This window comes from Ursus maritimus, unplaced genomic scaffold (genome assembly GCF_017311325.1).
Source record: "Ursus maritimus isolate PB19 unplaced genomic scaffold, ASM1731132v1 scaffold_7, whole genome shotgun sequence".
In the NCBI taxonomy this organism is placed as follows: Eukaryota; Metazoa; Chordata; class Mammalia; order Carnivora; family Ursidae; genus Ursus; species Ursus maritimus.
This window is the reverse complement of record NW_024426885.1, coordinates 75,214,653-75,234,437: the sequence shown is the minus strand read 5'-3', so window position 1 is coordinate 75,234,437 and position 19,785 is coordinate 75,214,653. Positions and strand designations below refer to the sequence as shown.

Genomic DNA, 19,785 nt, shown 5'->3' with positions numbered 1-19,785 from the left:
AAAATATTGCATTTTTTCCTAAATTATTGACTTCTTCAGTTTAAAACAGATATCTCTTTCTGTTACACAAACACACACACACACACACACACACACACACTCTCACACATAAATGTGTATATGAAATCTTTTTACCGAAAAAGTGTAAGTCTGCTGTTCTTCCCTGTCCACTGGCTGAAGTAAGGTGAGGTAGCGAGTGATGCCGGTCTGCGTGACGGTGAAGACTGAGGTGTAATCATTCAGGAAGAGGTGAAGTTCTGGGTCTTTCATCTTTGAAAAAAGAGTGCCATTATTTAATGTTGAATATATAATGCAGCTATTAGTTCATTAACCGGAGATTAATTTTGCAAATCGATTACAAAACCATGCATGACTGTAATAAGACTTTCCAAAGACAAGATAGGTTTCACTAAACATCCACTCATCACTGAGCTGGAATATGCAAAGACAATGACCCCTGTTGTGGAAAACACCATAGCAGAATGAGTATAAGTACAATTAATGTGAATAAAAGGAAAAGAATAGGATAGATAATAATCCAATTGAATATATTCTTTTTGGTTATTTAATATCAATATTCTCCCGAACTTCATTGGGCTTGAGGAATAAGAATTAAATGCAAGAAGAGAAAAGTAGAGCCCAAAATTCTAGCTGTAGGATTGTACAATTACTTCATTTGTAGTAATAAACTGCACGTATGCCTATTACTATTCTGTTCTAACTTTAAATGTAAAATAGAAATAAAATTGTTTATGTATAATTCATTACCTATAAATACCATGCTTGCTTTTTCTTATTTTAATGCTGCAAAGGCTCTCCAAAGGGAAACATAAAGTTTATTTTAATTTAAAAATTTCAGATGATTAGATTGAAGATATATGAATTGGCTGTATTGTGTCTGATTAAGAGTCCAGAAAACTGACATATACATAAAGAAGAAGGGATGGCAAAAGGTCAAAACAGAGATATTTAATTACACATTGGAAACCCTTCACAGTCTTACTGCCCTCCTGAAAGATAAGATATCAATCTCTGCATGTTAGAGAAAGAACAAGGACGTAAGTGGGGAGTGTGGACTGGTGTCTGATGGGGGAGTAAGAAGGTAGGTGGGGCAGAGAAAAGAATAGTGAGAAGCAGGACTACGGACAAGGCTTTTATGAAAACAACAGCAACAGACATGACGCAGGGAGGCGAGGGGTTTCTACAGGTTTTGGCAACTATAAAAATATTATGCACTAAGGGGAGTGGGAGACACAGGCTGCCAGTTATGGGATGAGCAAGTCACGAGGATGAAAGGCAGAGCACAGGGAATAGAGTCACTGGTCCTGTAAGACCATTGTGTGGTGACAGATGGGAGCTACTCGTGTGCTGAGCTCAGCATAACACAGAGAAGTCACATCACTATGGCATCCACCTGAAACTCATGTCACATCACGTCAACTAGACTCAAATGCATGTTGACTAGACTCAAATGAAAAAATACGTATTCGCATAGTGTAGTGTGAAATGTAATTTAATATCATAGATTACTTTTCAAAGTCTGAAATCAGGGGCGGAGGGCAGAGTATAGAGTGTGGAATTGTTAAAGACATGTTCATTTGATTAAAAAATTAGAACTCACCTTTTAAACATTTCTATGTGAAAGTGAGAAAGTTGAAATGTGTATTATATTAAAAGGTAGGCATGATTTGACCCACAGATACTGTAATCTAAACACCTTTTTAAAGATTCAATATATGTATATTTCAAATAACTTTGAAATGAATGGTTCCATTTGAAACTAACCCAAGTTCTGTATTTGTAACATCTCATTAAGAGATAGCTATACTATTGTGGCTTCTATGTCCATGATTGTGATAAGTCCAGTATGCTACATTTATTGATCCTGGAACAAGAAAAAAAGAAATGCTATAGACAATAATTTTCATTGGTCTCTTTATCATAATAATGAAAGTTGTTAAGAGTTGTGTAAAGTCAAGGGCTTTCCATGGATACTTAAAACAGGAAACTTGGGCTCCATGTCAGCGTCGTGACCCCAATTGCTCAGCAGGCTAGCAGGCGGGATGTTTGGATAATCAAGTGTATTAGTTAATAAAGAGTTAGATTATTTATTTAAAAAAATAGATTATAAGATGCATATAAACTCAATATATCCTGAACCACATTTTGAGGTTGCTTCTTATTGTGTACTTTAAAGTCAACTGCAATAAAATGCAATGATTTTTTTTTTAATTTGGTATTTTTTATTTTTTATTTTTTTCCTCTTTCTTGTGATTTTTTTTCTTTTAATATTTTTTTGTTATATTATGTTAGTCACCATACAGTACATCCCTAGTTTCTGATGTAAAGTTCGATGATTCATTAGTTGCGTATAACACCCAGTGCACCATGCAATACGTGCCCTCCTTACTACCCATCACCAGCTTATCCCATTCCCCCACCCCCCTCCCCTCTGAAGCCCTCTGTTTCTCAGAGTCCATAGTCTCTCATGCTTCATTCCCCCTTCTGATTACCCCCCCTTTCTTTATTTTTTAATGAGCAGAAAAGTTAGAATGCAGTTTCGATTAACAACAACAAAAACCTAAGTATGAGTGTCTGTCATTTTTTAGTGTTTATCCTTGATTTTACCAACCAAGGTAAAATCACTAGGCTGTTAAATTCATATATTGTTTCCTGTTATCTGAATTTACCCACAATGGTGCCAAAGAACAGCTTCCTTTACTCAGACCTGAAACACCCAGTAATTCAAGTTGAGCAAGCTCTGCTAATGGGACTGGATATATATCCGATATTTACTTCTCTCCCTTTATCCAAGTCCTTTGGTCATTCTCTACTTGATTATAATGAATACTTCACCAATTTCTTTTCTTCCTTTCAACTGTAGCCTCTGTTAGGAAATTTGTTAGATATATTCATTTGTATCCTCACCACATGTTGTAGGCAATTTTTAAAATGCCAGGTATTGTGATGGTGCAGGACTGCAGTGAATGTTGGGTTGGGAACCAGCGTGTGCACATGTGAGACTGTAAAATATGCTTGTGTCACAAACAACACTGTCTCTTTTCCCAGTTGACAGAAGCTGCAAGATTTTCACTGTCAAATGCTTCCCATTTGAAGATGACATACACACCCATGCTTCATAAACAGACTCTCATATTTGATATCCAGAAACATTAAAGACCTTTTGATAATTTAATTGACTTCACTTCAAGTCCTGTTGTAATAACTAGCTGGAGAGTAAAATAACACTTCCCAGACATGCAGATTATTTTTTATAAAAAGATAACATAATACAGAAAGCTATGATTGTCCATGGTATTTTACAGCTCTTTCTAATCTGTCCCGCTCGGTTAATCTCTGTTTAAATTTTAACATGTGAATTTTATGAACACTTCATGTATCAACTTTTTAAAATCTATATATTGGATACATAGATGCCATTGGTGAATATCTGGATGTTACTTTGAGGACAAGAATTTAAGAATGCAGATTTGGAAATATTCAACCAGTTATTACTCAGAGCTTAATACTTGGGTTTATTTTTGAGGATAATACTAGTTTCAGGCATGGTATTTTATGAGTGCAAATTGATAGTGCTCTGGCTTATTATTTTGAGAGGGACAATAAATTTTATGTAGTCCTTGTGTCTATATATTTGTTTAAAACACATATTAGTTTTTTAACTAATTAATATGGACACAGAAGGCTGATTAATAAATGTTCTTTTTCCCTCTGACAAATGGTAATATTACTTTATCTAAAGTATACATTCAGTATATACCATATCATTTCATTGATTTGTGTATTATTTTCCAGGAAGGTAAAATAAACTCTGATATTCACTCAGAGCACAGAAAAAAAAAGAAGGCAAAAGTAAACACATATGCAAATGCAAAGGTAAACAAACACATGAATGTAAAATTAGAAATCCCATCATATAGAAGAAATATTCAAATATAACAAGTAATTGGAATTAAAGCCAATTTTGGGTTTCCAAGAGGAATCAAAATATTGTATCACTCACACACAAGTTTATATGCATCCTCATATATATACACATATAACACAGAAATGTGTATATATGTGCACATATGTACATATGCATACTTATGCACGTACATAAATTATAAAGTATAAGAAAAAAATGACAAAAAAATTAATCTCATCTGCCAATTTGAATTTGTCAGCAGTGGTTGTCTTCAGACAACCTTGTTCAAAAAGGTTCAATTCCACACTTAGAATCTTTTAGAAAGAATATGGTGATGAATTATGAACATTTGTCATGGACTGAAAAAACATTTAATGATTGAATAATCTTTGTTGAAGTTCACCTGCACTTTAGATTCCACACAATCCGTTCTGCTCTAAACAATAGTACGAGGAACACAAATTTAAATTACATCTACAAGCATACACATATTTATGGTAGTTGCAGATGTCTGTATAAGTTGATAATGAAGTAACTGTCTACTTGTTTTAGTAGAAAAGAAAAAGAACTAGGAAATGAACCACAGCAATTCACAACAGAACAAACACAAAATAAACACCTAGTACCTACAGGAACTCCACCAGGTGGAACCTATATGCAAATTTAACATTAATAAAAAACAATGTCAACATAAATGACCACAAACACATATACGGCATACAAGTATACACTAGTAAGAAACAGACAAACAATGGCAACATTTTCCAGTACATTTAAACTAATAACTTTTTTCAAGGTGTATTTTTGTCTTCATATTCTGACATAATGCACATATAATAGCATATCAATATGTATAAGGCATATAAGCACATATAAGCACCTTTAAGAGTTTATTGCATTAGATTCAAGGATGCCTTTATCTTGAAACAGTAGCACTTTATGCAGGGACATGAACCCGGCTAGAATTATAAATGACTCACTGCCTTTCTACAGGCCAAGTGGGTAACCTCTGTTGATTACTATTCTCTGTTATTTATTTACTTTTTTAGAACCAGAATTCAATAATCAACTTTTAGTAGTTCTGCTTCTGAAAACCCGGTGGTTTCTGACATCCTCTTGAAAACCTTGGGCATGTCTTGCTTTACCTGTCTTCTAGGCTATTTTGAAAGTACGAGCTAAGAGTACTTGAAAAAACAAACCTGATTCATATCTCTCTCTATATATGTATCTATATGTTGATATTTATATAACCATAGAAAAGAAACATGAACACAAAATTTTTTTTTACTCTTTTTTCCAGTTTCACTGTGACCCTTAAGATTCTTTCTGACTGGAAATCTACACTGTTGATAACACCACAACTCACCAATCCCTGCTACTGTGTTTTAAAACTTTGTCTTACTTTCCACTGAGTTGAAGGAAGAAACACAACTTAATTTTTGGACAAATAATCCAAGTCTGTTCTCTTCTTTGCCTGTGCCCTGTGGCATAGCTATTCTTGAAGCAGCTCAGGAAATGGACTCCTGTAGTGATGACTTCTTTTCATGCCTGATACCAAACCTCCATTTCTGTTAGTAACATCTGTATGTGGTGACATATCTCTGTCTTTATTCTTAAATCCTATTATCCCTATGCTGATTAATTTCACTAATTCTGACATTCAAAATCAGCAAGAATTTACCACAGACTAAAATCCTTGCCTGTGAACTAACAGGGCCTTGAAGTTTCTTTTGTTAACACAGATAAGTAAATAACCTAGCAATGAACATATTTTACTTTTAAAAAATAAACAGTTATTGGCCTGGAAAAAGAGGTGACTCAGAAGGACATCAATACATCTTGAAATATATTAAGACTATTGTACAAATTTATTTTGTGTGCTGGCAAATGGAAACTATAAGGAATACCAGATGAGTTAGCAAGAAGGTTAGTTTCAACTCAATATGAAGAGGTTTCTAGGAATTAATCATCCAACCATGGAATGGGCCATATTGTGACACAGTTAAATCAATATCACTAGAATTTTTGATGCATATGTTAGATATCCTCATTCCTTTATTCATGCCTGAATGCACGAGCTCATTAAACAATCACTGGAACTGATTAAGTTCTGGGAACAGTGTTAGATCTTCAAGATACAGAAGTGATTGAGATGTAGGCCCTACCCTCCATTTAAGTTCATAGAGGCAGCAAGTCACCTACAATGGCATGAAGAGAGCAGTAGAGAAATGCACAGTGGAGAGACATGCAGCTCAACCATGAGGGAGCAGAGTCCGGGCAAGATGCATGAATAAGGGCATGCCTGAGCGGAATCCTAAACACTGAGTGTAAGCTGCCCACGCCAGCTTGGGTAATGAAAGATGAAAGATTTCAAAACGTGGAAAATGTCACAAACAATGGAAATGAGATGAGAAGCAGGTTGGCCTATGCAGGACACTACAAGTAGATGCTAAAGGAGACAGGTGAGGTGGGGGGTTTCAGAAAATGAGGCAGTAGAAATGCTCAAGCATCAAGAGACACCAGCCATTCTCTTGTGCAGGGAACGTGAAGTCACACCAACGTGTTGGTCAGATGTGTGATACAGTCCCGTGTGAGCTCCTAGAGAGATCACTGTTAGTGGCTGGGTGAGAGAGAGGCCTGAGTCAGAAAAAATATGAAGGCAAGGACATCAGGAGGCAATTCTAATATGAGGCGAGTAGGGTGATGGTTGTAAAGATGGGTAAAGAAAAGAGAGTCACAAAATATTCAGAGGATGAAACAGGAAGGATGTGACGACCTTCAGTTGTCAGGAACAAAGGAAAATCAACAACTCCTAAGTTTCAAGATAGAGTGGCACAAAGAGTTGTTCTATCCATTCCTGAGAAGTGGGTCTTAGGGGAACATTTCGCAGAGTAGAGGAAGGTGGATTAAACTATGTTTAATATTCTGTGGACTTATTTACATTATAGATACATAGGAGCTGTATATGATATTTTAGAAATGTTTAACACTAGGAGATTAGCGATACTTGTTCATTTTCTAGACACCTCCTGGTGCTCATTGTAGTTAATTTCAGAAAGAGGATGGGCCTAAATAAGAAATAAATGGCCAGATACACACTGTTCAATTACGTGACATTTTTACGAGATATATTAATGGTGCTACTCTCTGTGTGCATGGTGACATCTATGGGAACTATCCTCTCCCTCCATCCCCACCAGCCCCTAGTGAACGAGCAGGCCAAGGGAGCAATCACTCCTCCCATATAACGTTTTGGATCATAGGTGATTGAGCAAAAGGGCAACTGGTGAATGAGAGCCCCTCCATATCATACAACCATCATACAGTAGGACCAAGAGTCAAACAGGCAGACAAGCCAGCTGCCCCACCCCTGGAAACACTCAGAGCATTTAATAGGCTAACTGGAATTGTCAGCTCTAAGAGCACAATGCTAATAGTGTTTCCCACATGTTTTAGACCCACGAGCTCTCCCCACCCCAACTCAGTGACACCCTGTAAGTCCCACCATCTTTACAAAGTCTCTTAGAATGCAATCTTAGAATCTTTAAAGTGAATGACAATCTAGAAAAGTAGGAATGTACACAAGCAAGTGTAGGGCTTAGTGTGCAACCATTCAGTAATATAAATATATCAAGCAAAATAATAATAATAATAATAATAATAATATAAATACATCAAGCGAATATAAACACATACATTTTGCAATTATGGAGAAACTACAACTGCATTTTTTCTTTAGGATTTAGCTTTTGCTCACCACTGTGTTCATGAAGGTATGACATAAACCATTATAATTTTCCAAACTGACTAGTCCCTACTTAAAATATGATTATGCATTCTAATTAAAAAATGAAACAAAATCCACATCAAAATTTATGGTACATCACCAGTCCTACAAAATATAGTAGCTTGGCCTATATAAAACTTATTAAGGTGGCTCTAAATTTTCCAGCGAGAATTCACTAAATGAAGACATTCAGGGGATCCCTAACCCCCTAAGCTGGGATGGGAAATCGTATATGTATACGCACTATTCCGAAAGAAAGTCTGTAGCATTCATCAGCCATTATCATAGTCAGACTAGAGCCAGACCATAGCAAATAGATAGGAGCTTTCTAGTTTGGTCTTAAAATCAAGGACTTTGTTTCCCATAGACCTTGGCTCAAGGACCAGCTCCACTATTTACGAACTCTGTGATCACATCAGGCATTTAAAATAGCTTCCATCCCCCCTTCTGCAATATGGGAAATTACATCTATTATGTTGGCTGTGAGATGTAAGGGAATTAATGCAAGATAAAGCAGTTACTATACTGTCTGGCAGGTACTAAGAACTCAATGACAGTTACTGTGTAAAACGTGATGAGATGGAAGAGGAGAGACTATGAAAGACAGGGAAGGTGGATGAGAGAAGAGAAAACACCAGGATTCATAACGGCATCTGGGAAGAGGACCAGGCACACAGAGTTGTCACATCCTCTGCAAAGTGTTACACACTTTTTCCAGAAAGAGAAAAAAAAAAGTCTGAAAGTTCCCTCTTCATTTACTAGACGGATGACAAAGCTCCATGGAATGAGATTTGGGGGACATTCCACAGCTGCGCTGTCCAGTTAGAGACAGATGACAACTTACACTTAAATTAATTAACCAAAACGCTAGAATGAGGTTCTCGGTCTAGTGTCATGTCCAGCGTTGCATGGCCACACGGGGCTCAAGTCTCCGGGAGTGGAGAGCACAGTTGCAGAACATCTCCATCCTCACTGGAAGTTACCCAAGAGCGCCACCAGCAAGGGAGAAACTGTGGACTCAGGACTTCTCACATTGCAAGAGACAAATCCAGCTCAACATATGTTAAAAAAAAACCAAAAAAATTTAAAAAAAAAAAAAAAAAAAAAAAAAAGATATGTGGGGAATTACTGTGGTAGGTCACAGAATTGAAGGAAAACCTTTAGAGTCAGAATAGGCCAGGGGACTCGAGTCGAACAGGACTCTTTTCTGCCCCTTCTCTCCCGCTGATGACAGGCTTCCGCCATGATGGCCGCAAACTCGGCTCCAGTGGCTCCAGAGTCCTTCCCACCTCTTTAATACGTGATGCCAAAGCCTCCCAGCTCCAATTCCTTGTTTTTCCTTTCCTAGAAGGGCTCTGACTGGCCTGGTATAGATTTTCTGTCCACTCTTCACAGCCAAACAAGGACTGAAGAGGTAAGGCACGCTGATCCCCCAGCCTGGACCGTTTCCCACTGTGTGAGCTGATGTCAGCACCACCGCCACGGGCGATGATGTGTGGAGTGGACAGTCTGAGCCTCAGCACAGCCACCAGCAGAAGTGGGAGGGGGTCAGCTACCCCCAAATAACATAGCATCAGAAAAGTCCCCCCAATCATACTCCAGGGCTGCCTTCATGTTTCTGTAGACTCTTTGTGTAATGCCTTGATTGTTCCCTACCAGCAACTGTATTAACAGTTTTAACCCATGTTAATAAAAAAAGATTGCCCTGGAGGTTTAGCAAACAATAAATGAAACATTCGTTTTCTTGCTTATATCCAGTATCTGTAAACTGAAAAAAAAAAAAAGGTCACTAATTCAAACATGCTCTTTTTTTTTATAGTATTCTTGATGTGAAATGAAATTACAACACTAACATTCTCATTTATAAGACTCTCACTCACAAGGACTCTGTTCTCTATTCAATAGCTCCTGTCTCTAGGTCTTCGTAAAAGTTCCTGTTGACATAAATATATCAAGACATGTTAACAAAACAAGAACAACATATTGAGCTTACATCTTCTATATCCTTGTCCAGAGCCACAATTCTCAGAGGGGAGGTCAAATTCAGACTGTCGGAGATGGTTGCTCCCACTGGGGCGGATTCCAGGATATAGCCTTGGTAACTTGGCATCGTGAAATACGGACTCTGATTATTTTCATCCAGGATTTCAATATGGAGACTGGTGAAGGCAGGAAGAGGATGGCCATTGTCCTGTTCAGCCTAGAAAAGAATTTTTACAAAGGTTAAAAAGTTATATGTTATCAGGTCTCTTGGAGTGTCACTTTTCATACTATTTATGAGGATTCTCTTTTGAACTGGTGTCATCACAGAAAGAAGAAATGCTTTAGAGTTGAAGGGCCTGGGGCCCTTAGAAAGCGCAAATGAGGAAGAGAAAGTCCAGAGAGGCTTCATCAACTTTTTGTCTCCTGTCCTAAAACTCAGTGTATATTTGAAAAAAACATATTAATAATCACTGCAGTGAGTTATTGTATCTGCCACTGAATGTTGTTAGAAGAGATAACTGTGCTTTTATACAGGTAGACAGAAAACCAAGAAGCAAAGGCATTTGGAAAACTGCTGATAAAATATGTAAGTACAAGAAAAAAAGATTCATAAAGTATTATATTTACTTTATTCTCCTCTGTGTCTTCTCACTCCACACGAATGATCAAATCCCCAATCAATTCAAATTTCCATATAAAATTAATAGAGTAAGGCTACATTTCTGCTCATGGAAAGTCCTCAAAAGCATCAGATAAGGGACAGAGATGCTTCTAATGAAATACTTTTAGTAGCTGCAGAATTTCAAATATTATTTAATTGCATATATTATTCAAGTTAAATTAATATCCGTGTCCTAGAAATATGTTTGTTTTCCTGTTCTTTCTCCTCTTCAGTTTAAAAAATTGATGGCAATTTATATTTCCAATAAATTTTCTTTCCATGACCACATGGTCACATTGGGAATTGGGGAAACACCATCCCTTGACTTCCTGTTTTATTGAGAAAATTTGTCTTATTCTATAGCAATCCAAAAGTTTTATTTAAGGAAAGCTTTCATCACTACTGACTTCTAGAAAAATTCTTCCAAATGTTAGGAGAAACCTTGTTACAACTCAATAGAATATACATCTATTAAAATAGATTCAAAGTCCCTGATGTCAATTTTTATTGATAAGTTTTCCCCATTATTGCAATAGTTGTATTTTGAAATCAGGTCCAAGTGAAAGTTAAATATTTTATATTAAATAGTGGAGTGCTTTCCTGGATGAAATAATAACATCTTGGCCATGAAAATTTATAAATTGTTCAGATAGATATCCCTGATTTTTCAATCCAGAGGCAAGAACCTGGGCCTTCTAGAAGACAATTGTGCACTTTCCTCCAATTTTAACTTAGCATTTTCATCAACTAAAAGGGTAAGTAACAAATCACAGTGATGTTTGGCAGTGCTGGTAACTCTGAACCAAGAAAAATCACAATATTTTTCCCTTCATACTGTTATTAATAATGAAGCTATTTTGAAGTATTGTTTATGCTAATTACTAACTTGAAATTATGGTAATTAATAAACTCACTGTAACATTATGTTATTTAAAGCATTGATACCACTACCTAGTTTTGTTTTTTTAAAATATTTTGATAACTCTATCTCAATGCATTAGATTCCCTCTATAATGTTATGTCATTTATTTTATGCATGTGAATTTTCTTTGGGAACAGACTGCCAGAGTGGTCCATGGAGTAAAATGTTTATGAGCCCCGCTCCTCATTGTGGACAACAATCCGGAAACTATGTGTAGCCTTTTCTGGAATTATATATTCTCCTCACACATAGCCATATGTGCTGCTGACACCATGGGCAGCTCCTTCTGCAACCAGCAGTTGTGATTAATTTGTGCTGAGCCATGGATGCTCTTCTAGGAGCCCCCTCTGCGACACACAGCAGGCTCCTTGGGCGCAGACGATCGGGGTGAAATGTAGAGTCTATGGCCAGAAAACATTGCTTTTATACTGGATGAAACTAATTGGTCCATATGGGGTTCTGACCCAGCAACTGTGATCTGATTAAAGCAGGAGCAGTTCATACATGCAAGTCATTCTGAACAGGACCTTTTCTCTCTCCCTTTATTTTGTAGCTAATTATTCCAAAAGCCATGATGTCCTATCCATATGGACATACTAGTGATGTCATGAAAAGCCATAAAATCTATCATTTGTTCCCTCCCCACCCCCCGCCCAATAAACACACATCAACACACAATTTATGGATGGAGAGAGGAAAACAAAAAGCCAAATTTTATCACAGTGAAGGAAGCTTATGTTTTACATTCAGCTCATAGGCTGTTAATTTTTACTGCCAGCTGTGAAGCCAGGGAAAACATGTATTATCTGCATGATGAAAACAAAGTAGTCCAATGAAAAGGAAATAAACCTCAAATTAGATCTATGGGAACAATCTAATTCTGCATATCTTTAAAAGTAACATGTGAAACTCTGTGTTAATCCTCGCATTAGTTTGTCATTAATATGGCTGATATGTTTGGATTGCTACTATATACCTGGTCTGATTTGAGTGCTCCAGAGGTGCTAGCCAGGTATCTGTCTCTAAGGTCCACATTCTTAACCCCTATCCTATTTTGTATACCCCTCTCTTAATGCAAAAACATATTCTTTTGTGTTGATGGAGAAACAGAAGGATGAGTTTTAAGTTCAAGGCCACATCACATGTAACAGACCGAAAAGCACCCACACTCAGGTGTCTTGATTTATGAGAGGCTACACAGGGAAATTCACCACATGGTTCTCTAATTCCAAGAATGCAAATGAATATCCAAATGTAAGACGGATGGAAGAAATTAGTGGCAGGAAAGAATATTAATAATGTAGATACTCCAGATTAATTAGAGGTAAAATACGGCACTTAACACAAATTAATACTATTACACTTCGTTCTGCAGTGAGACCATGCATCAAACCTGTCATTCGATCCTCTCTTCTTCTAAACAACATAAATAAGAATTCTCAAAAATCTGACTTATTCTGTTCCCCTGTAATCAGTGGTGAATGAGATGAGGACAAAAAAGCAGGTCAAGTGAAACAAGGTGGGATTTTTTTAAAAAAAATCACTTCATCCCATAAAGAAAAACTTTATTTGTATCTACAGAGTCTGTAGTTACAAGTTAAACATTGTATTTAAAAAGCCAGGTTTTGTTTGGAGAATTTCTGGGCATGAGTTCCATTTTCAGTAATGAAACTAAAAGCCAAGAAAGCAGAAGTATAAGAAAAATACACTATTTAGTTACTTTGGAGGGCACGACACTGAAAGAGACAAACTACTCCGTTCTAAATATTAAAACAAGCAAGTGTTGATAATCCTTTTGCTCCCTGCATCCGAGGACTGAGAACGCAAAGTAACTTTTCTTGCTGGTGGGTGGCAAGCAATTTCACAAATCCCACCATCTCTAATATAAACCCTTTCAAGTGCATAGAAGGATTTAGGTGTGAAGGGGAAAATGGGAGAGATTATCAAGACATTTAAAAGAATTCTAGAAAAGAAGAAAGAGATCATTTTCTCCTAGGCAGTCAAGAGACCTTTGTCGTGCACCTGTAAGACGCACTTGTCACACCCATGTGTTCATCGCTGTGGGTGTCTCTCCTCACAGGTGTCCCCAGCCCACCCCAGTCAGGCTCTGCCCTGGCCTCACACAGCTGTCCTTGTCAAAACCATCAGGACACCTAGGCTGATGAAAGCAGGATTTATTCTCAGGCCTTATCCCTGCGACCTATCTTCAGCATTTCAAGCACTGTTCACTAGCCTTTCCAGACAACGCTTTCTCTTGGTCTCCTCCTGGCTTTACTCCCCACGTCTCCCCATTCTCCTTTGCTGATCTGTCCCTTCGCCACCACCCTGACAGCTGGAGAGACCCGGGAGGGAGGCTGGGCAGTCTCCTCCTCCTCCCACTGGGGTCCCGTGGATCCCATCCCCATGTCATTGCCTGAGAAATGCCAGTAACATCATGACTCCCAGCTGACCTCCCCTGCATCTATGCCCACCCCACACCTCTGTGTGGGCATCAACAAACAGTTCCAATGAGAGCTCTGCCAGGAGGGAGTTCTCACCCTCACAAACCCGCTCCGTGCTCCACGGTTGTTTCCGATTCATGGCAGCCCATTCTCCCAGGGGCTCGGCCCACCTCCATCCCAGCTTCTTTGCACACCTCATGCTAATCCATGAGCACACTTTGTTGACTATGAACTTTAAAATACAAGCAGGATCTAACTACGTCTCACCTCCTCCCCGGTTACCACCCAGATCCCACTACTACCATCTGTCCCCGGATCATATTAACTTCAGTGTCAGCGTCCACCCTGCCCCGCAGCCCACGCCCATCATGGGAGCTGGTGCTTTCGTGACAGAATCGCCAGATTGGGTCACTTCTCTCACCAAAGCCTTCAAGGACTTCCATCTCTCCCAGGCTTGCCTCACCTTCCTGTCCTTCTAATTCCGCGATTTGGTCCCTCTCCTGGACCCCACACTCCTCTTCGGGCAAGCCTTCAGGTGATAAAGGATGCCATTCCTCAAGCCTGCCTCTCCCAGCTAAGCACAGGCTGCTTATCTGCATTCATAGAAGGCTGACTCGAGAACCCAGCATATCCATGCGGCCCAGGCTTCGGTCAACCTCTACCCCTTCTTCCCACTTCTGAATGCAACTTGCAAGTAGACCTGAGGAAGAGGGTTCGCTTTGGAGAGTTTTGCTGGAAGTCTCAATTTATACTTCCGTTTTCTCTTTTTGATTAGAAGTTCTACTCATTTTTTCCTAACCGATTTAGATCGTTAAAATCTACTTACTCACATCTTCAACCAATTTATTTATTAGCGTCAACAATCTTACTAGTTTATAGCTTTCCAAGAGCCAGGCATTGAGACATGCCTGCCTTGGGCTTCAAACAAGAATGACTCGGACTTTTATTTGAAAGCAAATGCTGATGAAAGTCCGAAAGTTCCCTTGATGACACATTGTTTTTGAATTCTTTCACAAGTGCAGTGTATGGTTGTGGGAGATATACCTCCGAGGTTAGCCAGGTAAAAAACAAACAAACAAACAAAAGGAAAGGTGTACAACACTATTATGATTCTGATACAAGATACGATACTTCAACGTGATTATAAAAGCAGTTTTAAGGGTGCCTGAGTGGTTCAGTTGGTTGAGCGTCTGCCTTCGGCTCAGGTCATGATCTCAGGGTTGTGAGATCGAGCCCCACATTGTCCCTCTCCTTCTTCTCCTCACCCCAATTTGCGTCCTCTCTCTCAAATAAATTAAATAATTACATTAATAAATACAGTCTTAAAATAAACCAATTTAAAACAGACAAAAGTAATTTTACTGTTACAATCATCCATTTGGAGTTCTTGAATGTGTGAGGGATAGTGGCCAGGAGAGTGTGGTGAGACATCTGGGGCATTCTTAATACCCTTTCTTTTTTTTGGATATTTGGGTGCCTCAGTTTGTGAAAATCCATCAAGGTGGACAGTTTTCAATAAAAAGTTTACTGAAAACTTATACACTTGGTCTCCTAAAATGTGTATGTAGGCCTCTCCTCCCCCCACAGTGAGCTAGTAAACTAGTTTATGGCCACTAGTTTATAGTAAGGTAGTAAACTAATTTATGGCCACTCAGGGCAAGTGGTGCAGCTTAATAAAGTCTGATCTAGGAAGTGACCTGAACTGCCAACATTATAAGGATATTTAAGCATTACGGATGCGTGCCTCTTCCCATCCATCATTTCATTACAGGCAGGCTCCAGAAGTAGACCTCGCCTTCTGTACTTTCCACCAGTGTTTCTCAAACACTGTGGTTTCTAAAGGCCTTCTCGTTGTCCGATGCCTCCATGTCTCACGTGAGGTCCCTGTGAAGGCACATTCCTAGGGGCTCCATCAGGCTTTCTTTTTTTTTTTTTTTTTTAATATTTTATTTATTTATTCGACAGAGATAGAGACAGCCAGAGAGAGAGAGGGAACACAAGCAGGGGGAGCTGGAGAGGAAGAAGCAGGCTCATAGCAGAGGAGCCCGATGTGGGGCTCGATCCCGTAACGCCGGGATCATGCCCTGAGCCGAAGGCAGACGCTCAACCGCTATGCCACCCAGGCGCCCCTCCATCAGGCTTTCTGATAGGTATTTAGTTGTCTGTTTCTTTAATTATTATTTTAATTTTACCCCACCATCCCGGGTTCCAAATGACATTAATACATGGTGGGCTCTCACACTTTAATGCCCTGGAAAGGCATGTGGGCATCTTGATTCAGTGGGGGGAGCCCTGAAATCTGCCTTTCAGAAACAAGCTCATCTGGTGATCGTGATATGTCCAGCCCGATGCCCTCTGGGAACCAGTATGTCTGGCACTTCGTCTTCCCTGGCTCAGGCTCCTAGGAAGCTGGTACAGTGTAGGCCAACACTGCTTCAACCTCATCTGCAAGTAATTGCTACTTTTTCAGCTTTAAGCAAAGTTTTAAGTTTCAATTGGACTGAACGGTTGAAAATAAAAGTGCAGGAACCTCATCTGTATAAGGGAGCTCTCTGTAGGATCCTGCTCAGCTCACCAAAGACCTACAAGGGATTTGGGGCCAGAGCCTTAGTAACTGACAATAGGTTACATTTCCTTTCTACATGTGTACATTTTTCTTTTGAAATGTCTTCGGGAGAGATGTCTGTGGCAAGCCTCTGTTCCCTGGGTCAAAGATTATATTAATATTACCAACTAGTTAATAATTAAAAATAAGTGTATTCATCGCTTCTTGGCCCTTCTTATAAAATGATAGTGCTTTAAATCTACAGAGACATTCTTTACTTAAACTCAAATACTCTAATGAATTAAAGATGCCTAAAGACTTTGACAGCAAGTGTACTTATAACAGTGACTAAAAATACCTCAGAACTTATAGAACCATACTAAAATTTAGAAGATAAAATACAAAAAATCAGTGTGTATATCACACAAGTGGTTTGTTTGTAATATCATAAAGAGAGCAAAGAAGTACATTCTTGGATGAAATAAATAAATTTTCTGTTTGACAAAAAAGAAAAAAAATATCTTTGCTAGAGAGAATATAGACAGCACATACCTAACAAGGGTTCATAATATGACAACAAAATCATACTGACACATTTCCCACCAAAGGAATATTTTTAATAAAGTGAAGTATATTTTATCCTCACTTGAAGAATACGCCCATTCTGTTTATAATTCATTGTACTGAATCTTCAAAGTTCCTGTATATCTTTCAATAATAAAAATCTTTCTCTTTGCTTAGTGTTTGAGATATGAAATGACACCAGAATGACTAAAGCAATTTTGAATGATTTATAGAAGAAAAACCCAGTCGCTCTGGGGAAGACATAGTCTCAGAAAACCCCTGCTAATCACAGATATGTCGGGCTCTTCGGCTGGTGTTTTGAACATGGCAATCATTTTGGCTATAAATAGCAAGGCCAGCCAGAGATAGAATTATGATGGTGATGAAGTAGTCACTTTACTCTGGAATACTTCTGTTTTATCTCCCTGATTTTGCCCTGCCATCTGCCTCCCCAACCAGCAAAGGCCCATGCAGGGTTCTGATTCTGTTCCCACTGAGTTTTCTCTCAACCAGGAGAAAACCCCATTGAAGTGCCTTATGTGAATTGGTGGACTAGAAAAGTCCATCTTGGACTATTTGAATTTCAAAAAATCATCAGTACCCAAAAAAAAACCCCTGATCTCCAAGTGGGTTATTTTTCAGAGCCTGGAAGCTAAGAAGAGTGAGAGTTTAGTGTTTCTCCAATGTACTAGCTTATTCTTGAGAAAAAAATAGTGAGCAGACCTATCTAGCTTACAAGTTGTTAGAGTATATCTAAATTTTCCATGCAACAACCAAGAGGCTTCCGAAGACCCCTTGGAAACGGTTGTGCAGGAGGGTGGCGGGAGTCGACGCGTGTGAGGGGGTGTAGTGGGGAGGGATGGATGGCCAGGGCTGTTTAGAAAGTGGCTCCAATTGAACATTTTACAATACTTGGACTTGCTGTTGTACTCCTACAATGACCTTTGCAGACAAGAGGGCCTTGCCAAAATCAAGACACTGTGAGCAGAATGGATAAATTGCTTTTCTTCCTCTAAGCAGCTGCAGGTCACCTTGTAAGGAAGGAAGGAGGCCAACTAAAATATCACCTCTGTGTGTCTTTTGTCAGCTTGCACATTTGGAGAGCTGCAATATTCAACTGCTATATTCTATTTCTCTTCTAACCCAGCTGGATGAATAACAACATGAGATAAGAGGAGATGATACATTCTTTCCTTTTATTCATTTCCATAACTGACGTATTAGTCAATTCATTCAGCCTCATACTGAGAATTTTTAGACATGTGGAGTGCCAGGAAGATACACACAAGTCTGCAGTGTTGTTTTGAGAAACAAAAATAATGTTTTATGTGTTAATCTGACAAATTAAAAAAAATGAACATAAAATTAAAATAAAAGGTAAGCATGTATCAGATGTGTTGATGGATTTCTGAGTGTGTTATTTGTTAAGAAATCCATGGAGAGATTGCTGTTTCATTATTAATAAGAACTAATGCCTGAAATTTATGTGGAACGATTTCTCTAAAATGTATGAAGAACTTTGGCTCTTAATGGACTTGGGCTTCCTCACCTTAGAGATTCTGCTAGGAGGGCAGACAGAGTTTATTCTCCACTGACCTGCTGCATGAAGATGTGGGATATGTCTGTTTCCCATTCTTGAAGCAGAAATCCATAAGGACAGGGAGAGAACAGGTGGCTAGAATATTTTCAACCATAGCATTTGTCTTGCCTGCTGTGGATGGAAACATCAGCTCTGAGTTTTTCTGTCCTGACCCTGGCTCGCTGGAGGTTCCTACTCAATCCTTCCTAGAGGGAGTATGCATGCCTTTCTTTTCTTTCTTTCTTTCTTTCTTTCTTCTTTCTTTCTTTCTTTCCGATAGACTGACAGCAGAAAGAACGGTAAACTGCACTTCACAGTCTCCTTAGTGGACTTGACTGATTTTGATAGTTGTTTCATTTGCATGGGAGATGCGACCCTTTATATTTTGAGACATGATGGCTGACAGTCTGTGGCTTGCAGCTCCATCTGTCGGCTCCTGGCCCCTGTGATCTTTCAGATCAATGAAGTCCTCACGGGAAATCCATGTGGCAGGTAAATGGTCCAGTGTCTTTAAGGCAACCTGGAGCGGCAGGGTCTAGTTTTGTTTTAGGGATACTCTGTTGGCAACGAGACAGGGAGGATGCGAGGAGAAGAAGCTAAGGTTTGAGAGATCACCTGCGTGAGATGGTGGCCTGTGATGGGGGAACTAGAGGGCTGCCATGGGAAGGGGGTTGGGGAGAAACTCCAGAGCTATGTGGAGAGGACCTGACAAGGACTGCATGGGAGCAGCTGCCTGGGGAACCCGTGTCTCCTGGCTTGGGTGACTGGCCAACTGCATGGTCTTGATGCAAAGAGAAAGGCAGGAGTAGAAGCTTTCAGGTTTTAAGAAGTGTAGAGGGAGAGAGAGAGCACAAGCAGGGGTAGCAGCAGGCAGAAGGAGAAGCAGGCTCCTCGCTGAGAAAGGAGCCTGATTCAGGACTCGATCCCAGGACCCTGAGATCATGAACTGAGCTGAAGGCAGACGCTTTACTGACTGAGCCACCCCGGCGCCATGAGTTGCCTGCATTTTTAACGTGACACAAGTGCATAATGCTACAACTGGTTATCCAGCTGGTAACTGGAAATACCTATGTGGACATCAGGAGGGAAATAAGTCTAAAAACATCCTTTCCATGCTGGCGATCTCCTTGAGGTGGAGCTGTCATGCATTTCTGTCTCTCCCGCACCACGCGAAGTCTCAGGCAATCCTTAAGCACTCCAAGGACTTGGCAAACTGAAAACTAACAAACGTCATATGCCTTAAAAACAGTGGCTCTGAGCATTCCAGTAGTCCCTTTGAAGTAAAGTATCATTGATGTCATGGAGGCCAAGCACTTTCTGGGGTTGTGGCATTAGAAATTCACGAGTATGCTAGCGGTTCTCTCAGACCTTGAGT

At 39.3% G+C, this 19,785-nt stretch overlaps 1 protein-coding gene across 15 annotated transcripts in view; it reads right to left on the bottom strand.

Annotated features, from left to right (window-relative positions):
• PCDH15 (protocadherin related 15) overlaps window positions 1–19,785 on the bottom strand; it is a 768,547-nt gene that overhangs the window by 332,283 nt on the left and 416,479 nt on the right. For 13 of the 15 annotated variants that reach the window (XM_040624601.1, XM_040624600.1, XM_040624598.1 and 10 more), the window contains 2 exons: window positions 9,709–9,915; window positions 136–270 (listed from right to left, as the gene is read on the bottom strand). In XM_040624601.1, the coding sequence (XP_040480535.1) occupies window positions 136–270; window positions 9,709–9,915 (342 nt within the window). Of the gene's footprint in view, window positions 1–135; window positions 271–4,558; window positions 4,580–9,708; window positions 9,916–19,785 lie in introns of all 15 variants that reach the window. The other 2 variants (XM_008689578.2, XM_040624596.1) reach the window with 1 other exon arrangement.